We start from the raw sequence: 20745 nt of genomic DNA on the forward strand, positions 1-20745 counted from the left end.
CTCACCCCCCGTCACCCATCGTCACCCATCACCCGTCACCCATCACAGCTCTCCCACGCTGGCACTTGTCACCTTGGGAAATGGGTGACTGCATTTATAAGGCTACCCAAGTCCCCATGAGTGTTACTGACTGCGAGCGGCCACGGAGGTTGGCGCTTGCTCCCCGTGGGGTGGCGGCAGCCGGTGCCCGGGTGCGGCAGCCTGCGGAGCTGCGTCCCCACGAGGAACACGGCCAAAATTTGGCCTTATTGGTTGTGCAGCCATTAAAGACACCCACGGGCATGGGGGAGAGGCCGGAGCTCCGCCAACCGCCTCCCCGGGCCCGGCTCGCAGGGGTCCCGCGGCAGTCAGCCCCACGGAGGGACCCCCGGCCCCACGCGTGTCCCCGCCGCCCGGGCCCGCTCTCCCCCCCCGCCACGTGGGACCTGCGGGCGCGCCCCGCGGGGGCGGGGCCAGGCGGTGGGCGGGGCGCCGGGGGGCGGAGTTAGCGGTAGCAGTGACGCGGCTGGCGCCGGCGGGCGCGGGGTGGTGGAGATGGGCGTGGCCTAGCGCGGAATGGGTGGGGCAGGAGAGCGGGGAGGCGGGCGGGCGCGGCTGGGGCGGGCGCGGGGGCGTGGTTAGGCGGGCGGGGGCGGGGCCGAGCCCTCAGCTGACCGGCCGCCATTTTGTCAGGCGCTGGGAGGCCGAGCGGGGCCCGGAGTTGGGCTTGCGGCCGCCGCGGCCGCCCCTGCCTGCCGCCCGTCCTGTGCCGCGCCGCGCCGGGGGCGAGCACCGTCCGCGCCCCCCGCCTCCCTGCCCGGGATGTGAGCGGCCCGGGCCCGCTGGTCTCACCCGGCTCTAGCGGTAGCAGGAGCCGCGGCGGCCCCCCCGGCTGGGCCCGGCCCCTCAGCCCCGAGCGCAGGCCCCGCGGCCCGGCCCCGCCGCCGCCATGGCGCTGAAGATGGTGAAGGGCAGCATCGACCGCATGTTTGACAAGAACCTGCAGGACCTGGTGCGCGGAATCCGCAACCACAAGGAAGACGAGGTGAGCGGACCCGGCCCCCGCCGCGGAGGGGCTGCTGGCTCCCCTCGGCCGGTCCCGGCGTGGCCGGCTCCCCTTCGCTCCGCCTGGGCCTCCCACCCGGGGCTGGCTCGCCTCATCCCTCCGTGCTGGCTGTCGCCCGTTTCCACCTGTCAGACCACTGACTGACCAGCAGTCAGGTCCTGCTCGTCCGAGGGCTCGGGCAGGGTGGGAGCATGCCTCCACCTCGCTCCCCGTAAGGGAAGCTGCGCCAGGCCCAGCAGCAGCCGAGTGTCTTGGCCACCCTGGAAAGGGGATGTTGTTTTGGGGAAGGTGGAAGCAGGAATCAAAAGGAGGAAGATGACACTGGGGTGGAGGCCAAAAGGGAAAGACTGGGAGACCAAGAAAGCATTAGGGGAGCAATGAGTTGAAAAGGAGGATAAAGGAGGGTCACGCTTGGTACTTGCTTTCCCATTTAGTGTGTTATTGTGGCGTTGAGATCCCTGATATATATATATATATATATATATATGAGGAATTGCTTCCTATTGCACTACAGTCAAGTACTGTAGTCAACTATATATTCTTCACCGTGAAGCTGATATATGGGAAGGCTGAGTTCAGTCATAATTCAGCTTTCAAATTATCCATGTTCTATACCTTCTGACTAAAACGTACTTTCCTTGTTTCAAAGCTTTTGTAGGCTGAAAGCAATTGGATGTGTTGGCCTGTTATTCTCTCTTGTATTAGAGGCACGTGATCAGGAAATTAGTATAGGTGAAGTAATTAGTCATCAAGAATGTGTTATGTGAGACTTTCCACATTGAAGTGTCACATGTTAATTGGGAAGTAACGGACACTAAGGATATCATTTATGTTCATCTTCAAGTAGGTAGTCATGGCCTTAGAAGCTTTCTTATGAATGGTCTAACAGTTATGTTTTGCTGGAATATCAGTGAGTTGCTGTGGAGTTAGTGACAGGCTAAAAATATTTGTAGGCTACAGTGTCTCTCCATAAGAGTACAATATCTAAATGGTATCAGCTGTGAAAAGTATCTGGAAAGTTTGTAATTTTGTAACTAAATCAAATATTTGAGTTGGAAAAGTAATTTAATCAGAACTCTGGCTATAATCTTCATTACTGGCACTGTTGGACTGAAACATAAAATCCAACTTCCAAAACCACTTGATTTTTCAAATGGCTTTTAAGCCTGTTGTGCACAGGACAAGGTGCTATTTGCTAGTGATGATACCGCGGAAACTTCTATTTTTATTTTAGTGTACGTTAAATTTATGGGTATTGATTTGGTGACAGAGGAAGATAGTGCTACTATAAGTGTGCAGTGCCCTGCAAGACGTGGGAAACTACACGGAGAAGTGGAAACAGCATGTTTATGTGGACGCTTCATGTGTTATACTCAAAGCCTCAACAGGTGAACAGTATTTCTATGGAGCACTTCCCCATAGCATGCTTAGGCCCAGTTTGTATGTTACGCTGCTTTTAGTAAACATGCTTTATTCTTTTGTGCATAGGACAGAAAATGTTTCATCAGGTGTCAAACCTCTGAGGATCCCCCTGATGAAGGTCCGGACTGGTCCAGGCCTTTGTGGCACCGGTCCTCTTTGAGGAGGATTGAACGTACTGTTCTCATTTCTAAAATAATTTTGTGACAAATAGCTCCTTTTCCAGGACTTCATAAAGAGCACAGTGCTCTTACACAGTCAGGATTAACAAGTTCCTGTGCATCATAAGCCATACCGAGTTTGTTCTCAGTCTGCACCAAGAAATAGTTAAAAAGCATTGGCTTTGATCTCCTTTGGAGTTGGGAAAAAATACTCCCCAGACAATTTTGTAGGGCTGTGTATATTTGAAGGAAGTTGTTATACAGGTATGTACACTCTCTAGATAGAATTCAACAAGGTCAAAGCAAATGTGTTATCTCTTACTGCGAGTAAGAGGCTGATGTAATTTACAATAGTTGGACTGTAGCATGATAGTATTTTAAAGGATGGTAGCTCTTTAGTTTGAAATACAAGCTGTGAGATTTTAAAATAGGTAACTGTAGGGATAGTTCCTTTTTATATCGTCATGTGCACAGCCAAAATTAAAACCGGAACTTCAGGATGTGTTCAGCTGATCAATAGACATTGTGCTGATGGAATGTGTGTCTTCTGTAGCATAGAATGTTTTGGAATCCTTCAAAGATTTTGCTTTATTACATAGAGTGGCTGCAAACAGGACAGGTCTGTTCCTTTTTCTAGCTCAGGTAGCTGAAGAGGGCTGTAAACCTTCTGCTATTAAGATGCTGGGCATTGATTCAGTACTTTCCAGGCAATGGTGATGGGTGTTTGCTAATTTTCAGGTGATGCTACAAAATCAGAGTAGTATTTTAGAGGAAGTAGCCGCAAAAATTCTTCCTTCTTTTCCTACAGTGCTTCCATTGTTCATTGTATCTATTAAATGTTGCTCCAATACTGAATGTAGTTGTTCAGCCAACGTTTGTGTGTCTCAAGATAAGTGTCTAAGCTTAAGACACACACTCTGTCCTATTCAGAAGAGCAAATTTATTTAAAACAAATAGCAGCGTGCTTTGGTGGCAAGGATATTAGCTGTTGATCTCAGCTTAATGAGAATTACTCTATGAAAGCACTGTCTCTAGAAAGGAGGTACTGTGGCTGTTAAATAAAAATGACATGGAAAGAAATGAAAGCATGATTATTGCTTTGACTTCTGATTTAGTTATGCTTTTTGCCGAAGGATAATTTCTGTTGTATGTGTTGGTTCTTCTCTTTTGGAGTTTAATCATATGGAAATTCTGCCATCACTTTCCCCCCTCATCTTTTTGGGCGGCCTCTCCTGGTAGACAGGAGACAGTAAGATTTATTCCTTTCCAATTCCTCCGCAGGTACCATCACAAGCAAGCGTATCTGGTATTTCACTGATGCATCGAGGATGTGTTTGTAGTGCAGGATGCTACAAATGGTTGTCACCTTGGTTCAGACGTGGGTTTCTCAATACAGCTTTTCAACAGACCTGCTGCATTCTTGCTTGGTGGTTATATGTTCATCCTGTATTGCTGGGACTCTTGAGCGCATACCCCAAGGCTTGTTGTGAAGTAAATGGAGCACCACGAGCTCTTTTCCAACAAATTTTAAGTGTCCTCCTCAGCTCACTAGAGGAACTGAGAGAGTACTGGAGGCTGCTTGGCACTTCAGCTCACATCCTTGCTCCAGAGTGCTTAATTACCTGTCAGAGGCTGTTTTCATTTTAGTTTCTGGTCTGTATCCAAAGCTGACCCATTTATTTTGAGTTTAAAACACTGAAACTGAAGTGATGGTCTTCTGTAAAGGATGAGAGGTAAGGGATAGGAGTTAGTGAACACAGTCACTTTTCTATGCGGACATACTCTGTCTATTTTCCAGTCTTCCAGGGAAAATTGGAGCTGCATCATGCTTCTGCGAAGTAAACACTAGTGTGGAAGGAATGAGGTAGCATAACAGCATTAGATCTTTTCCTAGTTTGACGTGTTGTGTTTACTTTTCAACACTCTGTACGGATGCCTTAATCCCTGTGGTGTTTCCCAGTGCCAGTTCAAAGTTTGAGGGAAAGCCAAACCTGTAAGAAAGACTTGATCCTATTCCATTCTCTCCTGACTGTCACTTCTAATATCTCGTTCTCTCTTTCATTTGGAAAATGAATCCTCTTGATAGCAGATGAAAAAAGACTCGCTGCTTTCACTATTAGATGGTTTTGTACCCTGTGGAATAACTTCTCCCACTTTGTGCCTACTTTTTATGGGTGTGCTACACAGCAGGCTCAAGGGGGGAGTGGCTTGTACCATAGGCTATTAAAAAGTAGAACAGATTTTTTCCTAGATATTCCTAACTGAGAAATTATTTCTATTTAGGGGTGTTCTCCTGAATGTGAAATAAAGGAAGGGATAATCCTTTTATGCTATTTGGCTCTTGCACAGTGTTTTGCATTTGCAGTTAAGAAGTTTGTTGGTCCCAACAAGGAAGCTACTGTCAGATGTTGTGGTGAGAGGTTCCTTTATAAAACTGAAATGATAAAATAACAGAAACAGAGATGTTAAATGAGTGGTGCTTTGTCTTGTTCAGACCATAGCCCTCTGTGTTTCAAGTGCCTTTGATTTACTGGAGAACACTTAAGGAGGGAGAAGGGGTTAAAAAAAGTCCTGCACGAAATGTCTGTGCACTTCTGTCATAAGTTGAGAGAATTGCCTCCCTCTTCTTTCAGAGAATCTGCTGCTCGTGTGCCAGGATTAGCACTTCACGTTTTTGGTAATCGATACTTTCAGGAAAAAGCATATTAAAAATTCACATTTTCTTGTGTCTAGTGTTTGGTGATATGTATCTCATTGCTGGTTTACATTTAAGAAGTTGTTTTGTACAGAGGCAAGTTGGAGGACTGAAAGGAGCAATCAGTGTTTCTGGTTGGCAAAAATATTAATTTCAGTTGATAATATAATGCTAAATGAGAGGCGCGTTGAGTGTTCGTGCTGCGAAATATGTATTTGCTGCTCAGAAAGACTGGACTTACCAAACTGGCAGCGTGTCCTCACTTCTTAGTGATTGTTACCTAAGGAGAGTGGACTTGCATTGTTAAAAAAACCTTTTCCCCTAAATATAGGGCTGCTGCACTCAACTGCACACTTCCAGCTACTTCTCTGACATGTTTTCAGATGAAATGATGCCGTAAGGTGTTTTGAGGAATCTTTCAACATCGCAAAGGTCTTTTGGGTGCAGCCTGTCATCAACGAAGCTGAAGACCATCTAATGCTGTGGTCTTCTGACGGCTTGGCCTCTAGCCACTATTGCAGTATTAGTATCTAATGGTAAAGGACATGGGATGGAACATAATAGGGGAATTTTGAGGAATGCTAAAAAGCCTGTTGGTGCCCAAGACTGAAAAAACAGCCCTCCTGATAGGCAACATGCAGTTCATTGATGACAGACAGCTCTTTCAGTCACTGATGCTCGATCAGTTACTGCTTGTCATATGTGTGTTAATATCTTTGAAGGGAGCTCATTATTCCACCCACTTTCAAGTGGATCTAGAGTTGCTATTGTTAATTCTTTGAGCATGTGAATCACTGGAAAAGACAAAGTCGGAAATAGAAACAATACACAAAAGAGGGTTGGATAAGGACCTCACACCAATTGGTAAAAAAACAGACTGGTAGTGGCCTCCAAGGTAGCAAGTCCCAGTGTAACAGTGTCCCTGCCTTACCTGCTGTGTCACGGAGAATAAAGGGCCTGGAGCCGTGGAACGTGAGCCAAGACGTGGGCTTTTTCTTGTGTGATTACGAGCAGAGAGCGGCTGAGGCTTTGCATTAGTGCTGCCTTTCATTAGCTTCTTGCTTTCTCCTGTGTTAAATATTACTTAATTGACTGTGGCATAAGTGGGGCTAATAGCTTTGTTCCCAGTCCAGATCCTTTTGTAGCCGTCTCTTCTGAGGGTTTGAAATGCTCCAGACAGACCACTTTCTCACACGTGCAAGTAAAAATTCTGCCTAGGCAGGTCCAGGGGAGAGGAAGAGCTTCTGGTGCCTCGTCGTAAGAAATGGAGTGGCCCATATACTGCACCTTTTGCGAGGCCAGTGGAAGAACAGCCAGAAAAATCAAAGTAGAATAAAGATACTAACTACATTTCTGTACCGTGGTTATCTTCAGAGAGTTGTTTATTTGATGCTTTTTGATGCAGCTCTCTTTGTCCCAGTGCTGAATGCAGAAAATGGGGCCTTTTGTGATTTCCTCTAATGTCGTCAGTGTCCACAAAAGTGACTGAAAAACCTCTTCCTCTACGATGTGGGTTAGTGAATATATTTGGTGTACAAAGAGTACCTTTAGGTTTTTCACTTAGAAGTGTTCTTTGGTAGCGTGTCCCATTTCTGGTGTGATATGAAGAGCAGCAAGGGAAGCATTAAACAGCATGCATCAGAAAGACCGAGTCATGGGACCAGTTACAAAGAAGCATTTGTGTTCCTTAGGTTATTAAAAAAAACCTGATTGTTCATGCTGAAAAATAGAAATGCTTCATAATCTAAAGGGGAGTCTGCTTAAATCCAGATGGCAGGAAGTATAAAGATACTTGAGTAAGGTAAAAGGTGCAGAAGATAACGTGGTTAGTGGTAGCATTAGTAGCTCATAAAGGCGGTTGAGTGCTTTTTTAAGTAAGAAGCATACGTTCAAAATAACTGACAACACTGACGAGTCCTGTTGAATACTGAAGTGTAACTGGGCATGAAAAAAATGTTTGGTTGATACCAGCTTACCTTGTCTGTCACTGGGCAGTAGGCTGATCAAACGGAGTTTGTAGACCATGTAGTTGAGTGCTGGTTTTTGTATTAGCTGTTTCCTTTTTATTGTTGTTTATTTTATGACCTAGGTGTTCAAACCTGTTAGCTTTCACTGAGAGATTCATATGTTAAAAGGTGTATAAAGGGAAGTAGGCATGAATGGGGGTATGTTGAAACTTTCTTGCGATGGGCTCAATCTTCATGGCAAATTCAGGCTGCATAAAATACGTCACTTCTAGCTATCGCGGTGTGACTAAGCTTCAGCCTTGAGGAATATAAGTTTGTTTAGAGTGAGTGGTATGATTGTACAGCAGGGAGTAGGTGAACAAATTTACTTTTATTACACAAATATTTGTACTGAATGTAAGAAGTCAGCGATGGCCACGAACCATCTTTTTCTTCATTGTCCTTCTTACCTTTCCATAACTGAGAAGTACTCATAGCTTTGCATAAGTCAGTGTTACATCTTTGTGATATTTTCAGTGTTACATGTTTATATAGTATTAATACATCATTAAGCATCTTTTTTTTGTGACGTTTCCCTCTGAACTAATTCCAGTCAGCTGAGTCTCGGAAACAATAGCTACTTTAGTTCCTTAGAAGGAAGTGACTATTTCCTATGCGTACAAGAAAACGCGTGCTTATAACGAAGCCTGCCTTTATCAAAGCCTGCAGTTACGCACAGAAATATGTCTGGAACTAGCAAATTGAAAAATCTATTGTAAAAGTACTTGTACAGCTTTTTGCATAGTAATATAAAAATAAAAGTTTGAGTACATCTTGTGTTTGCAGGGCTAAGCACTTTTATCTGACGCATCTCTCTGGTCTTAAAAGTTGTCTGCTTTAGACAGCACAGGCCCCTGAGGATTGTTTAATTGCCGTGCAATTAAATTAACAAATACTGTGATCAGACTGAAGACATATTTATATTAAGGAACTGATCAGACTGGAGATATATTAAGGGACATCTCTAGAGCCTTGCTGATGATACATGCTTACTGATTTATGTTGGACTGCTTTGGGGTTTGCTATCTAATACCCACTTATTTGTTGGCATCTCAGACTAGCCCGCCTGGGGAGGTGGTCCAGGATGGCTTGCGTAGCTGTGCTTCAGCTTCCTGTATAGGTGCTCTTTTGTGTGAAATATTTCCATTGTCTTTGGGTAAACCGTGGAAAAGGCACACTCCATGGGAGACTGCCAGGACACCCCGGTGCTCGCAGAGATGCTGCTGGTGCCGCAGTGCTCAGCGTGTCTGGGTGCATGCGTTGGCCTGGGTCTTGCTTGGAGTCACTTTGGACAAGCAACTGCAACTCTACATCTGTTTCTTTTCTGAAATCCAACCCTTCTGTGTTACGTACCTGTTTGGAAGATCGTATGTGTTTTTCTACAGTGCCTTATGGTGCTGTGGTGCTTTGTTTGGGGTTGTTTAGTATCTGCTCTGAAACTGGTAGGTGTATGCTACTTGCTTAGCATCTCTCTGAATTTTTAAAATAAGGTTCAAAGGTTTTTATTGGTTTATGAATCAGGTTAGGGTAGATGGATGCATCATGCCAAATTTCAGTTGGCATGTATAATTTCAGTAAATATTAAGAAAAGAAAAAAGTGTAAATTGACTTTGCATTCCTCCATTAGTGTCGTTTGGCCAAGGAGTCTTGCTGTCTTGCTTTGGTTGTAATAGACAAAGGGGTACTGGATAATGCATCATGTTTCTAATAAATAATATAGGAGAAGACTGCTGCAAATGAAATGGCAAAGGTTCGCTTTCATGCATCCGGTGTTTATTACTGATGAGAACAGTACATTGGTCTAGGATCTTAAGGATACCTACAAGATGAGTGAATAAATCCCTGGAAAGCTAGGTAGCAAAGGCAAACTAAGACATGTTAAAACATGTATAGCAATACTGTTTATTAACAGCTGAGTGAAAGATAAGCTTGGCTTTTTCAAAATGCCTTTCAAGTCGTAACATGTTTTCTGAGCTCTTTATTGCATCTGACTACTCTCTGCACCATTTTATTTTGGCTGCTGCAAACCCACTTAAATGAATGCTGTGCAGTTTCTCGGTTATTGCTTATATTCTGTTACATGCTTATCTACTTCGCTTGGTTATGGTTTTAGTGAAGTTAGTTGTGAGATACCGTGTGGGAGCATATGCCTTGGAGTTCTTTCTGTCCAGCCATGGAGTAGTCTTAACGAAGGATCTTGTTACTTCAATTAGCTTTTTCTGTGGTATTTAAATAATATAATATTTTTAGTTATGTATGACAGAAGTTAACATCTAATATGCTTATCTCTAGCACTGTGTCCAAGTGCGTGGTAAGCAGCACGTTTCGCTTTTTTATGCTCTCGGCTGTTACTTCAGTTGATATATTCTGTGCTGTCATGGTACGATGCTCGTGTACCAGGTACTGTAGTCAATTATAGGTGTATAAATTCTATTTGACTAGTTCAGTGGTGTTTGTTGACGTGAAGTACTGCTTTTGGGGGTTTTGATAGAAGCCTGGCAAGTGATAGATACTTCTTTCCAGCCTCCTTCCGAAGTTAGGAGGTGGCAGCTGATCTGCGCTGTGCTTGTAACAGGAACTTCTGCTTGAAGCACAAACAAATTTGAAAGTTGCTTCGCCTCCACAAGGTGTCTGTGGCTTGTGTTAAGCATCGTGGTCATGTCACATGGCTTGCGTCCCACAGGTAGTATTTCTTAAGATTATAAAAAAGACATAGAAAAAAAAAAGGGGGGGCAGTGGGGCAGTTCTTGCTGGTTTTCTGGAAGTTCGAGCAGCGGGGATCTCACTCTCATGTGAGATCATCATGTGCTTGCACTCAACGTGATTTCATGGAGTTTGTCTCAAAGCCCTACAAAAAAAACGATAAATCCTACGGTGCTTAAAAGAAAATAAATGTCATATTTTGTGCTTATTTCAGTTATTTTTATGTTCTGCTTATTCCAACCTTTTTCTGTTTTAGAATGGTCTAGTTACGCATTTGGATCAAATCATATCTTGCTCCTTGTGGTGTTCACTGTTAACCTTTCCTTAAACCACTGTATTTAACCCTGAACATGCAAGAGAAATAGGGACTAATGTTCACTGACAGTTTGCTTTTTCATCTGGGTGGAAAGCACTTTCCTGTTGCAGTGATAGGTTTGAATCTCAAATCAGCTGCAGCAGATCCAGTGGATTGAGGCTGGATCCTGACAAGGACTTTGGTGGAGGATTCTGCTGCATTTGGTTTGCTGGACTGTAACCCTAAGTGGTAAGAATATGAGTTTGCCTTCTCTTGGTTTTGGAAGGTGGTATGTGGTTGAGATAAGAGTACAGCTTCTTTAAGACTATTGGAAATGAATAGTTTTCACAATTAAATTTAATGTAAAGGTTCTGCAGTGATGTCCATTCTAATCATTAGTGTCTTCTCATCAGCTGATGAAAGTACAGCATAGAGAGTCACGTTTCCTAGGAACGTAGTTGTTGTTCAGTTAGTGATTTTTCAACTTTGTTCACATATTGCTTGAAAAAAAATTAATCTTTTGTGAATATCTTTGAAATTGTCAGCAAACCCTAAGTTCTGTCTTGGCTGGAGCTTGGAATAAAGTTTCAGTGTTTTTCAAAGTTAATTCGAAAAACATGGCTTGGGAAATGAAAAATCCTATAAACTGGCATTTTGGCTTCTTACCATGACCCACTTTTCCCTTCCTCCCTCCCTCTGTTTCAAAGGGATTGTGTCTTTGATTCATGATACCTTCATTCTTATTTTAACCACTCGCACTTGTTTAAATGCACATATTTTCTAGGTGAGGTCTTGGAATTCTTGAGGAATTTGGGCCTATTTTAAAAATTAGCTTGCGTATTTTGTTAATGGATATAAAATGCTTAGTGCATCTGTTTGGTGGAATACATTAAGAAATGGCAGTTAGGACTTTGTGCTGTATCCACAGCTTTGTGGAGTAATTACTGCTAACATCTGCATGCTTTACTTGGATTTTAGCTGTGCTGCTCTGAGTGTGTTTCAGTAATCTTCCTCCTCCTGAGGGATAGGCAAGAGAAAACAATCACCCAAGTGGTTGCTATAGCATTTCATTAGGGAGCCTTTTCCACTGAGTTGGGAAAGGCTCCTTTCCCACTTGGCAGCCTAGCACGAATAAAAGAGCTCCTCTCAGCTCTTTTCCCTGTGTTATCATATGCCCTTCAGCTTTTGACTGCAGACTTGCAGCTTTGCCTGGATTGCCGTCATTCTGAGGGTGTTCTTTTGCTTAATGGCTCTGCTTGTTCTCGACTACACCGGGAGTGAAAGGCTGCCTTATAATTGCCTCGCTTGCTCAAAGCAGTCTGGCTGGGAATGTCCAAAGGTCTATAAATATTGTGACTTAGAAGTGCTCCTCAGTTGACTGGCCAAAATGTGTGAGCAATTGAGTAGCATCCCAGGAATACTTCAAATAAGACTGTCACAGAATTAGTAAGGAATTAATAGTTAAGAAATATATTTATATTATAATGAATACTGTGAGCATAAATGAACTCTGAAGTATTTTCCTTTTGCATTCCTTTCTTCATGGGACCTCAGAAGCATTTAAGAAAAAACTGAGCCGGTTATATCCTGGGAAGTATTTATTTTTAATTACCACCCTAGGAAATTGCTGTATTAGAAGGATTTATGCAAAAACTATCAGTGAATCAATGCTGGCAAAGATATCCAGATTTTGTCCTGTTTCAGCATGTAAGTGGTTTTTTTCCTGCAAATATTTAGGCCTTGCTGAGTGACTACCATTTTTTCTTCATTGCATCAAGTGGTGGTTCTCCCTTTTACTGTCTAGTTTGACTCCATTGAACAGCTTGCAGGCTGCAGTGTGGGGCCTGAGGCTATCTGTCCGCGTGAAAATGCTTTGGTGCAGCCTCCTGTCCAGTGCTTTGCAGAGGTCAGCGATTCCACTAGCCAGAGCCTGGAGAAGAGCGTTGCCAAAGATCGGCACATACCTACTTGTTTCCTTCGTATTTATGTAGATGTTAAGTGTGGTAGCAAATCTGGCTAGGCTGTGGTGGTTGGGTTTCAGATTTAAGTGGGAGACTAAATAGATCAGTTTTCTTCATATTGCTCATTCATGAAAGAGCTGCTCCACAGAGATTAACAAAAAGTTAATACCTGCTGATCCTTTAAAGCTTTCTATATATAGGGTCTTTCATTCCTTGTAGTCTTTTAGGATTTGAAGTACAGCTATTTTGGAAGGACTTCTTTCTGCTCTTCAAAATCCCTTATTTTAGTTTCAGATCTGATTCTGAGTTCTGTAATATACTTTTCCAGAAGTTGCTCATTATGTTAGGCTAACTGGTAGACAGGGGGTTGCCTGCAGGCTGCTGGGGCCATCGAGTGTGGCCAGTGACTCGGAAGCCTGTATTCGGCTGTGCCGGCCTGTATGTTATTGAACTTTTCCGTACTCTTTTTTTTTTTTTTTTTCCCCCCTCCCCTCCTTCCCCCTCCTGGTCACATAGTGGTTTGCGTTCAACTCCCAAGAGGTTGCCAGGAAACTTAAGCTAATGTTTAAATAGTTTGGGGATAGATGCTGTGGGAAAATACAATAATGCTTTCTGGTTATGGACATAAAGACTGAGAACCTGCGTGTTACTACTCTGCGCTGAGAACCAGTGCTGACCTTGCTGACCAAGATGTGGCAACGAGATACACACGTGAAGGATTCTGTGACACTCTTCCAGCGTCCTCTTATGTGTGCATAAAATATTCAAGGCTAGGTACAATGTATTTGTAGATCAGTTGCATGTTGTATAAGTCGTTCTTTCAGCGTCTCCAAGTATTTATTTTCTACTATCAGAAGTTTTTTTAGTTTATACTCAGGAGTTTAAACTTCCTGTGGGAGTTGCCTGGACCTGAATCACTCTCAGGCGAAGGGTTTAGAATCCCAAATCTTCTGCTTCCGGGGAGAAATCACCTGGACTGTATGTTGTTAAGCGTTTGGGGGCAATGCCATCTCCAGTTTTAGCAGATGTGATCCACTCGCCTGTATCCAAGAGGACAGATGGGTATCTCTGTAGAGGAAAGGGTTGTTTGGTGTTTAGCATGCCCTCCCTTAACATGAAAATTCCCATTGCAAAGATAGTATTTCTATCCCAAATACAGGCATTTAGGAATATCTTAAATTTCTTCAAGTAAACTCATTTGCGCACTTTCTTCCATTGGACGTTTTGAGTTGCGTAATGCTGGAGAGCAGGGCTGCTGTTTGAGGGACCTCAACAGGCTGCAGGAACGGGTCAGACAGGAGCTCCGTGAAGGTCAACAAAGACTTCTAGTAAAAGTCTCAAAACAACAAATGTGGTTCCACCTGAGCCTACCAGTGCCATGGAGGAGCTGGCTTTTATCCCTCTGTAAGGGCAAGGTTTGAGAGAAAAGCCAGATAAATTATTCTGCTTCTATAGAAGCTGTTAAACCAGTGAGGCTGCGGTTCCTCTGAATTACGTGTATTCACCGTGCGTCCTGATGGTGGATTCTAATTCTGGTATTGCTAAACTCTGAATGATAGCAGTGTAAATTGTTGTTACGTGACTGCTGCTTGGAGTGTGAAGTCCCTGCGTTAAAATTCAGTTGCTACCTTTCCTCACCTGGATCGTTGCAGTGTCTCTTTGCACTACAGACCTTGTACAATTTCTTTTTATTGTCACCTGCTATTTATTAAAAATAACTTTCTCTGCTTCTGGCAGCCAACTTTTATGACTTGATGCATGAGTATCACTCTAGGACGTTTGTAAAAGACCAAAGAATGGTTGGGATAATACACAAAATGTAGTGTAAAGGGGAGAAATGTTAAATAAAGGCAGGCCAGTGACTTCTATGTTGAAAATATCTTTTTGGTGGAAGGCAATGGTATTCAGGCAGCGTTTTACTTTGAAACTAGGTAATCAGTTTCTGACCTGGTTCCTCTGGCAGTTGATTTATTTATATGGAATGTGAAATGCCCTGATGCATGTCTGGGTTTCTAAAGAGAGATTATTTCTCTGCATTTAAATGTTCATTATTTCTGTAGCAGATACCTTCAGTACTTAAATCATAGTTAATTGTAACTGAAAGAATCTCTGACTGAGCTAACCCTACTTAGAAAGTAAAATCTGTACAGATATTTTTAAGTCATGCATTTGCCACATCCCTCCCACAGGCACAGGCGTGATTGTTTGGAAAGAAATGAAGGATTTAAATGTAAACATTGTGACATTTGGCTCTCTGAATTACTGAGAAATTCATACAAATAACTGTTGCTTATCAAAATGTGTAAATGGCAACATCACTCATCTGAGTGGTGAACCAGGGAGGGAGTGTCCTTGCCATGGCTGGAGGGGATGTCAAGGGTTACAGCCAGAAGTACCTGTATCCCGTGCGAGACTTGGGCTGTGTCCCTTCAGGTGTGAGGACTGTTGTGGGTGCACATCTGCAGTGCCATCCGTATACAGCGTGCCCGAAAGAAGAGTAACTCACAGTATTTTCATCAGTCACCTTAAATTTGTGGGCTATTAATAGCGTTTGACATAGTTTTTTCTAGACACGTAATGAATGGGTGATCTCTGACTTCCCATTGAGGTAAGTGACTAGCGTATGTTCCAGGAACGGTGGAACTCAGGTTCTGTTCAGACCCCTAGGCACATGATCTCCATAGAACAACTTTTTTTCACAAATCTTTGCAACTAGAGCTCTGGACTAGAGCAAGGGGGAGGGAGGAGAAGGGAAACCACTGAAGAAACATCTCGGTGTACTTTTCGTTTTGTAATAGAATTGTGATGTTTCTTGTTAATGAGTAGTTTCATCAGAATTAAGTGCTTACCTAAATAGTGTGTGTGTGTGAGATTTGGTGCTTGCAAATGATGAGTTCTGCTGCTTCTCCCCTAACATGCGGCAAATCTACAAAACTGGTAAATGAGCACAAATTTTTGTTTGTTTGTTCTCCTCAGGCAAAATACATCTCCCAGTGCATCGATGAGATCAAGCAGGAGCTAAAGCAGGATAACATTGCAGTGAAAGCAAATGCAGTCTGCAAACTTACATATGTAAGTGCCTTGCTGCGATACCATGTAATCACATCTTTCTTTTTTTCTTTCTTGCTGAGTAGGAGCTAGTCTTTGGTCTGAATGCCAGCTTTTCTCAGAGTGCAGTTTCTTAGACTGTTTTAGGTGCAGGCTGCAGGTGAAAATGCTCCCACATGTGTCTGACATCAGAGGCTGCATATTCCCATCCTGTTCATTGTGCTGGCACTAGTATTGGTACAATTTTATTTTATTGAGATAGGTCAGGAAGCTAATCTGATTTAAAACTCATCCAATTTTAAAAAGTTGTTTTCAACTGGGTTGTTTCTTATCACATAGTTGCATGAGCACTTGAAACTGGTGTTTGTTTCTCCTTGTGCAGTCCTTTGTCGAGAAGAGGAGGGAAATACTGTTAAAGAATTATTTTTGTGGTTCTGTTCTTGTTTTTCATTTAAAAAAAAAAATTCCAGGAAAAAAACCCTTCACAATGATGCTTATATAACGCACATGTAGTACCTGGAATTAATGCAAACTATTTAAAACTTGCTTCTGGTGGAACTTCGAGACTTCTTTCACTTACTGCAAGTGGCATAGAATGTAACATTACTCATAAACTTGAGATGTCGTATAGTATTATTTTTGGACTCTTGGTACGTCTTCAATTTTGTGAGGTATCTTGACCTATTTTCTTGAGTTTCTTATTTCAGAAGTTTATCTTGGCTTCTCTGCTCACAGTTACAGATGCTGGGCTACGACATCAGTTGGGCTGCTTTCAATATTATTGAAGTCATGAGTGCATCGAAGTTTACATTCAAAGTGAGTTCTCCATGTAACTACAGTTGTACTAGCCACGCTGTTTAATTACTGTATCTAATGAAAGCATTGGTAAATCAACTTTTGGTTTGCTTTCGTCAATACAGAAAGGAAGTAGATTGTATTGTTTTCTAGTATATGGATAATACTTGGCCTGCTAGTTTAGGCTTTTTCTACCAGATAGCTGTCAGATATCTTTTGTGAAAAAACAGGGTATTTTTTATGTGAAGACCACCTAAAATTCCTAGTAGCAGGCATATTTTATTTTGTAATAGCTTTATAATTTTTCTTGAAAGGTTTTGTTCATGCTCTGTGGTGCAGACCTTTTTGACCAAACAGGGTAGAATGTTATTTTGTAAGGAATAGTTTCCAAATTGGGCTTTAGTACCTGAAAGTCAGGAGTCGAAACAGACAAAATAAATATAATGTTCTCCATTACTCCTACTGACAATCCTACCTTATTTCTACATCTTCATGGTCATTGAATCTGTATGTTCTAACAAAGTAAAGAAGGTGAAGCTAGTTTTGTTATCCTTAAGATAGATTTATTATCACTAGAGATGTTACTTGTCTGAGATTTATTCTTTCCTGATACAAACACCCTTTTCTAGAGAACCCTGTTATGCAAACCTCCTGCCTAATTGTTCATGTTTTTCATATTGCTTGTGAAGCTACCAGTTGTTGTTCATCTAAACATTGTCTAAACTTACTTTAAAGTTTTTTTTTTTCTCCTTGCCTTTTTACAGAGAATCGGTTACCTAGCTGCCTCTCAGTGCTTTCATGAAGGAACTGATGTAATTATGTTAACTACTAATCAGATCCGAAAGGTAAACATTTTACTTCAGTTCTTAATTTTTTCTCGCACTGTCTCCCTACTTGTATTTTCAAAACTGTACACGGTATTTCTCTTTTAGGAGTATAAAGGTGTTTTAAGTAGAATTCTATTTACTCGGTTGACAGTCTACTCTTATTCCACAAAGTGAAGGATTACTGGATACTTAGGAGCTGTCCATAGGCTTCCCTCGTGCTGTCTCATACCAGCTCTCTGTGCTCATTCGTCACAGTGAATGGTGACAGCAATAACCTTTGTTAATATTGCTAGTCTCTTAGGCAGCCCTTTTAAGAATGTAATGGGTAAGAAAAATGTCCCTATTCCTGAAGTAAAATGAGCAGTCACCTGGCTCCACAAAATTTCTGTTTGTGAGGGCCTGTTTTCTTCTGGTAATAACAGATCAGGCTTTTGACTTGTTTGGTATAATTGTGTGTAAAAATGGTGAAGAGTGTATGTAAAGTTGTGTTCTGTATTAATGTACTGAAGTGTGTTGTATTCATTTTCATGAATGAGAGCTTTATCACTTGAATTTTTTCAGAGTTACTGGGTTGCAGGATTATTTTCCTATTCTTCAGCTTACAGATATATTTTTAAAGCTCTTAAGTTTAATTTTTTTTAAAGTATCACTGCTTTAACACTCGACTGATCCAGTACAAGATGTGCCTACATTTTTAGCATCTGAGTAGCTAAAATGTCTTTTACTTGCTTAAAAAAGATCAGTGGGATGTTATCCAGTATCTTTCCTAAAGAACTAGTGCTTTTCCCTTTATCTTTTAAACTGTTCTGCTCTGACAAGTGCATATTTTTAATAATGTCCATCCATTTTCTTATGGAGATTTTATTGTACTGAATTTCAATCACTTACTAGGCTATTCCTTCCTTTTTGTGCTTGAGTTTTTACTTAAAGGCATAAATAAAGTTGCTTTTTCATGTTTCATTGATCTAGCAACTTTGTATTTTAAGGGGTTACCAGTTCTCAAAATACATTAAAACTAGAATGAATTGCAAAGTTTTGTTGCTCCTTAAGTACATTTCATTATTCTTAAAGTAGAATCTAATTTCCTACCACCTGCAAAAGGTTTTAAAATGAAATGCAAATGGCACAGAACCCTGAAGGCCTGGCTGCGTTTAGCTCTCCTAAAGCAGCCTCCATGTACACATGAATCTGGACAGTTAATTCTGGTAGTTCACGTGGGAATGCTCTGTGCAGTTCACTTCGTATTTTTGTTTCCAAATAACTGCAGTTAAGGAGTGATCCTGTGATGCTCTGTATTCCATGAGGTCTGGTTTTATAATCTATACTTGAACATACTCAGATATGAATATTAATATTGTTAAGAGTCTGAAGCTTAGAAATACCTGAAAGACTATGTAGGATACTGGCTACAAATAAGTCCAAAGAAACTTGACCAATAAAATGTATTCTACACCCTAGCTTGTGTTATGTCTTTAGGGACTGAAGGTTATGGTGCTGCCAGAAGCTTGGAAGGAAAGTAATCTCATTTCTCTAATAGAAAGATTAAGCTAGGACACTGTTAAGCACTTGACAAGAATGCCTGTTCCCAGTGAAGTTGATGACGGTTGGGCTTTGACTTAGCAGGGTTAGTACTTAATACCAGTTTTTTAGGATTTTAAACATGTTTGTGATCACGTCATGAGTTTTTAAAAATTATTTGCCGTTCCTAAAATACCACCAAGGTACGATATCTCTAATTGCTTTTATGTTGTAGTCATCCATCTATTGTTTAATTATGATTCCTCATGCCCATTATTAAACCCCGGCTAGCTGTATTTTAGCAGGTGTTGGAGAACATTCCTGTTAACAGTTGATATAAATGTTCCTGTGGAGAAGAAGCTCTGCTTCGTATGTGTTGAGTGAATAAAATTGGTCTGAGAAAATTGTTTCTCAGTGTCCTGTGTGATCTTAAATTTTTGAGCCTGTTTTTCCTTTTTTAGGATCTGAGTAGCCCTAACCAGTATGATACTGGAGTTGCACTGACTGGCTTGTCCTGTTTTGTTACTCCAGATCTTGCCAGGGACTTGGCAAATGACATCATGACACTGGTGAGTTGATAAGATTGAAATAACTTTTTCCTGTAATTAAACAATGTTAAATTGTTCAAAAGTGGTAAATATCTGTTAAATTTAGAACTGTTACATGGGAAAACTGACGCTTTGTTCTTGTGGGGTTTTTGGGGAGCCTTTACAGACCTTAGTTAGCTCAAGAGGATTACCTTGAATATTTCTGTTAGTTTTGGTGACAAATGACATTATTTTGCTCTCCCCTCAAAGCTGCGTTTTCAAAAAATAGTTCAGTCTCCCAGAAAGAAATTTTGAGGCAGTAGTGTGGGCATAAGGACCTTGGGAAGAACTCTGGAAACACAAATTTGCTAAGAGCCTGATTGCAATTGTTTCATTAACAGATGTCTCATACAAAGCCTTATATCAGGAAGAAGGCAGTGTTAATCATGTACAAAGTTTTTTTGAAATACCCAGAGTCCCTCCGTCCCGCGTTTCCTCGCCTTAAAGAGAAACTTGAAGATCCAGATCCTGGTGAGTGGATTTTAGTAAATTACTTCTGCTCCAAAACATCTAGGTATACATGCTTTTAGAGCTTGTGGAGAGAAGAATACATGAAAAATGCTGTAATCATCTTTTGGGTACTGATTCTCCTGTTTAATAGGTAGATGAGCGTGTCAGAGTTTTGACAGATGTTGCCATATTAAAAATACATTTTTAAAAATGTCCAATTCTTACTTCAAACCCAAAGCTATTGAAACTACATCAGTGGATTAAACCTTAATGGGACAAAGCTACTTAATGATTCCTGGTTTGTTGCTTACTTAACTTGGCTATTGAAAATATTTCAGTTGATTTCAGGGTTTGGGTTTTTGTTGTTGTTGTTTCCTGTGCTCTTTTACAAAGCTGCAGCTATTGGCTTGCAATGGATGTACTTAAAATAATTTCACATCGCTTACTATTTTTTTTCTGTCTTTTAAATTTAAACTGAGAGTTCAGACTGCTGTTTGAGCCCTTCAGTACTGTGTCTGCAATTCAGCTGCAGCACAGGAAATTTGCAATTGCTCTGTATCATATTCACACTTTTACTCAGTCTTCCCGGAAGGTGCTGATCTTCCCTCAGTGCACCAAAATGCCATACACTTGTTTCAAGAATTCTGTGTGCGATGCAGTTTTGTCATCTCCAGTTGATTTGCATGTGTGTTTAGAGGGAGAAATTTAATTGCACGTACTGGATTAATTTGGTGTGGGCATGTAGATGCATCTTCCAGGGATGATCTTTTTAAAGAAAGCAAAACACACACCCCCCTCACCTGCAAACAGAGGAAGAAAATACCTGTTGTGCTTTATGGAGAAAAGGACTGCTCTCTACTAGAAAACCCAGACTATCTAGATTAAAAGATTCCAAATTGAGAACGATCAATTTAGAGGCTGAGCAATTAGAAGGGAATTAACTTGTCCAGTCAGATTGTTTAAGGATTCATTTTTTAACATTATTTAAACATGTCTAAATAATACATTTTAAAGAAGCAAGAGTGTTTGGAAACTTTATGGTGGGTAGGATTATTGATTATTGTGTTGTCTGTGTCCCACAAACAAGCTGTCCACGGTAAAGGGGGAAGGAGGCTGGCAGTGTCCTGTTCTTTCTAATGCTGGACCCAAAGCAGATACCCAGCTTGCTGATACATTAGAAAACAGCCAAAATTAAGTAAAATCCGTTCTCAGTTTGTTTTTGCATTCTTGTGTTT

General features: G+C 41.6%; 1 protein-coding gene across 2 annotated transcripts in view; it reads left to right on the plus strand.

The window, feature by feature from the left end:
• Nucleotides 1-859: 859 nt before the first annotated feature.
• AP3D1 (adaptor related protein complex 3 subunit delta 1) overlaps nt 860-20745 on the plus strand; it is a 43946-nt gene continuing 24060 nt past the window's right edge. The window contains exons 1-6 of one of the 2 annotated variants that reach the window (XM_050910413.1): nt 860-1024; nt 15262-15357; nt 16069-16149; nt 16893-16973; nt 18935-19042; nt 19402-19531. In XM_050910413.1, coding sequence (XP_050766370.1) covers nt 929-1024; nt 15262-15357; nt 16069-16149; nt 16893-16973; nt 18935-19042; nt 19402-19531 — 592 coding nt within the window. In that variant the 5' untranslated portion in view covers nt 860-928. The remainder of the gene's footprint in view (nt 1025-15261; nt 15358-16068; nt 16150-16892; nt 16974-18934; nt 19043-19401; nt 19532-20745) is intronic. The other variant, XM_050910412.1, reaches the window with a different exon arrangement.

The sequence above is a fragment of the Gymnogyps californianus genome, chromosome 24, assembly GCF_018139145.2.
Source record: "Gymnogyps californianus isolate 813 chromosome 24, ASM1813914v2, whole genome shotgun sequence".
NCBI classification, from domain to species: Eukaryota; Metazoa; Chordata; class Aves; order Accipitriformes; family Cathartidae; genus Gymnogyps; species Gymnogyps californianus.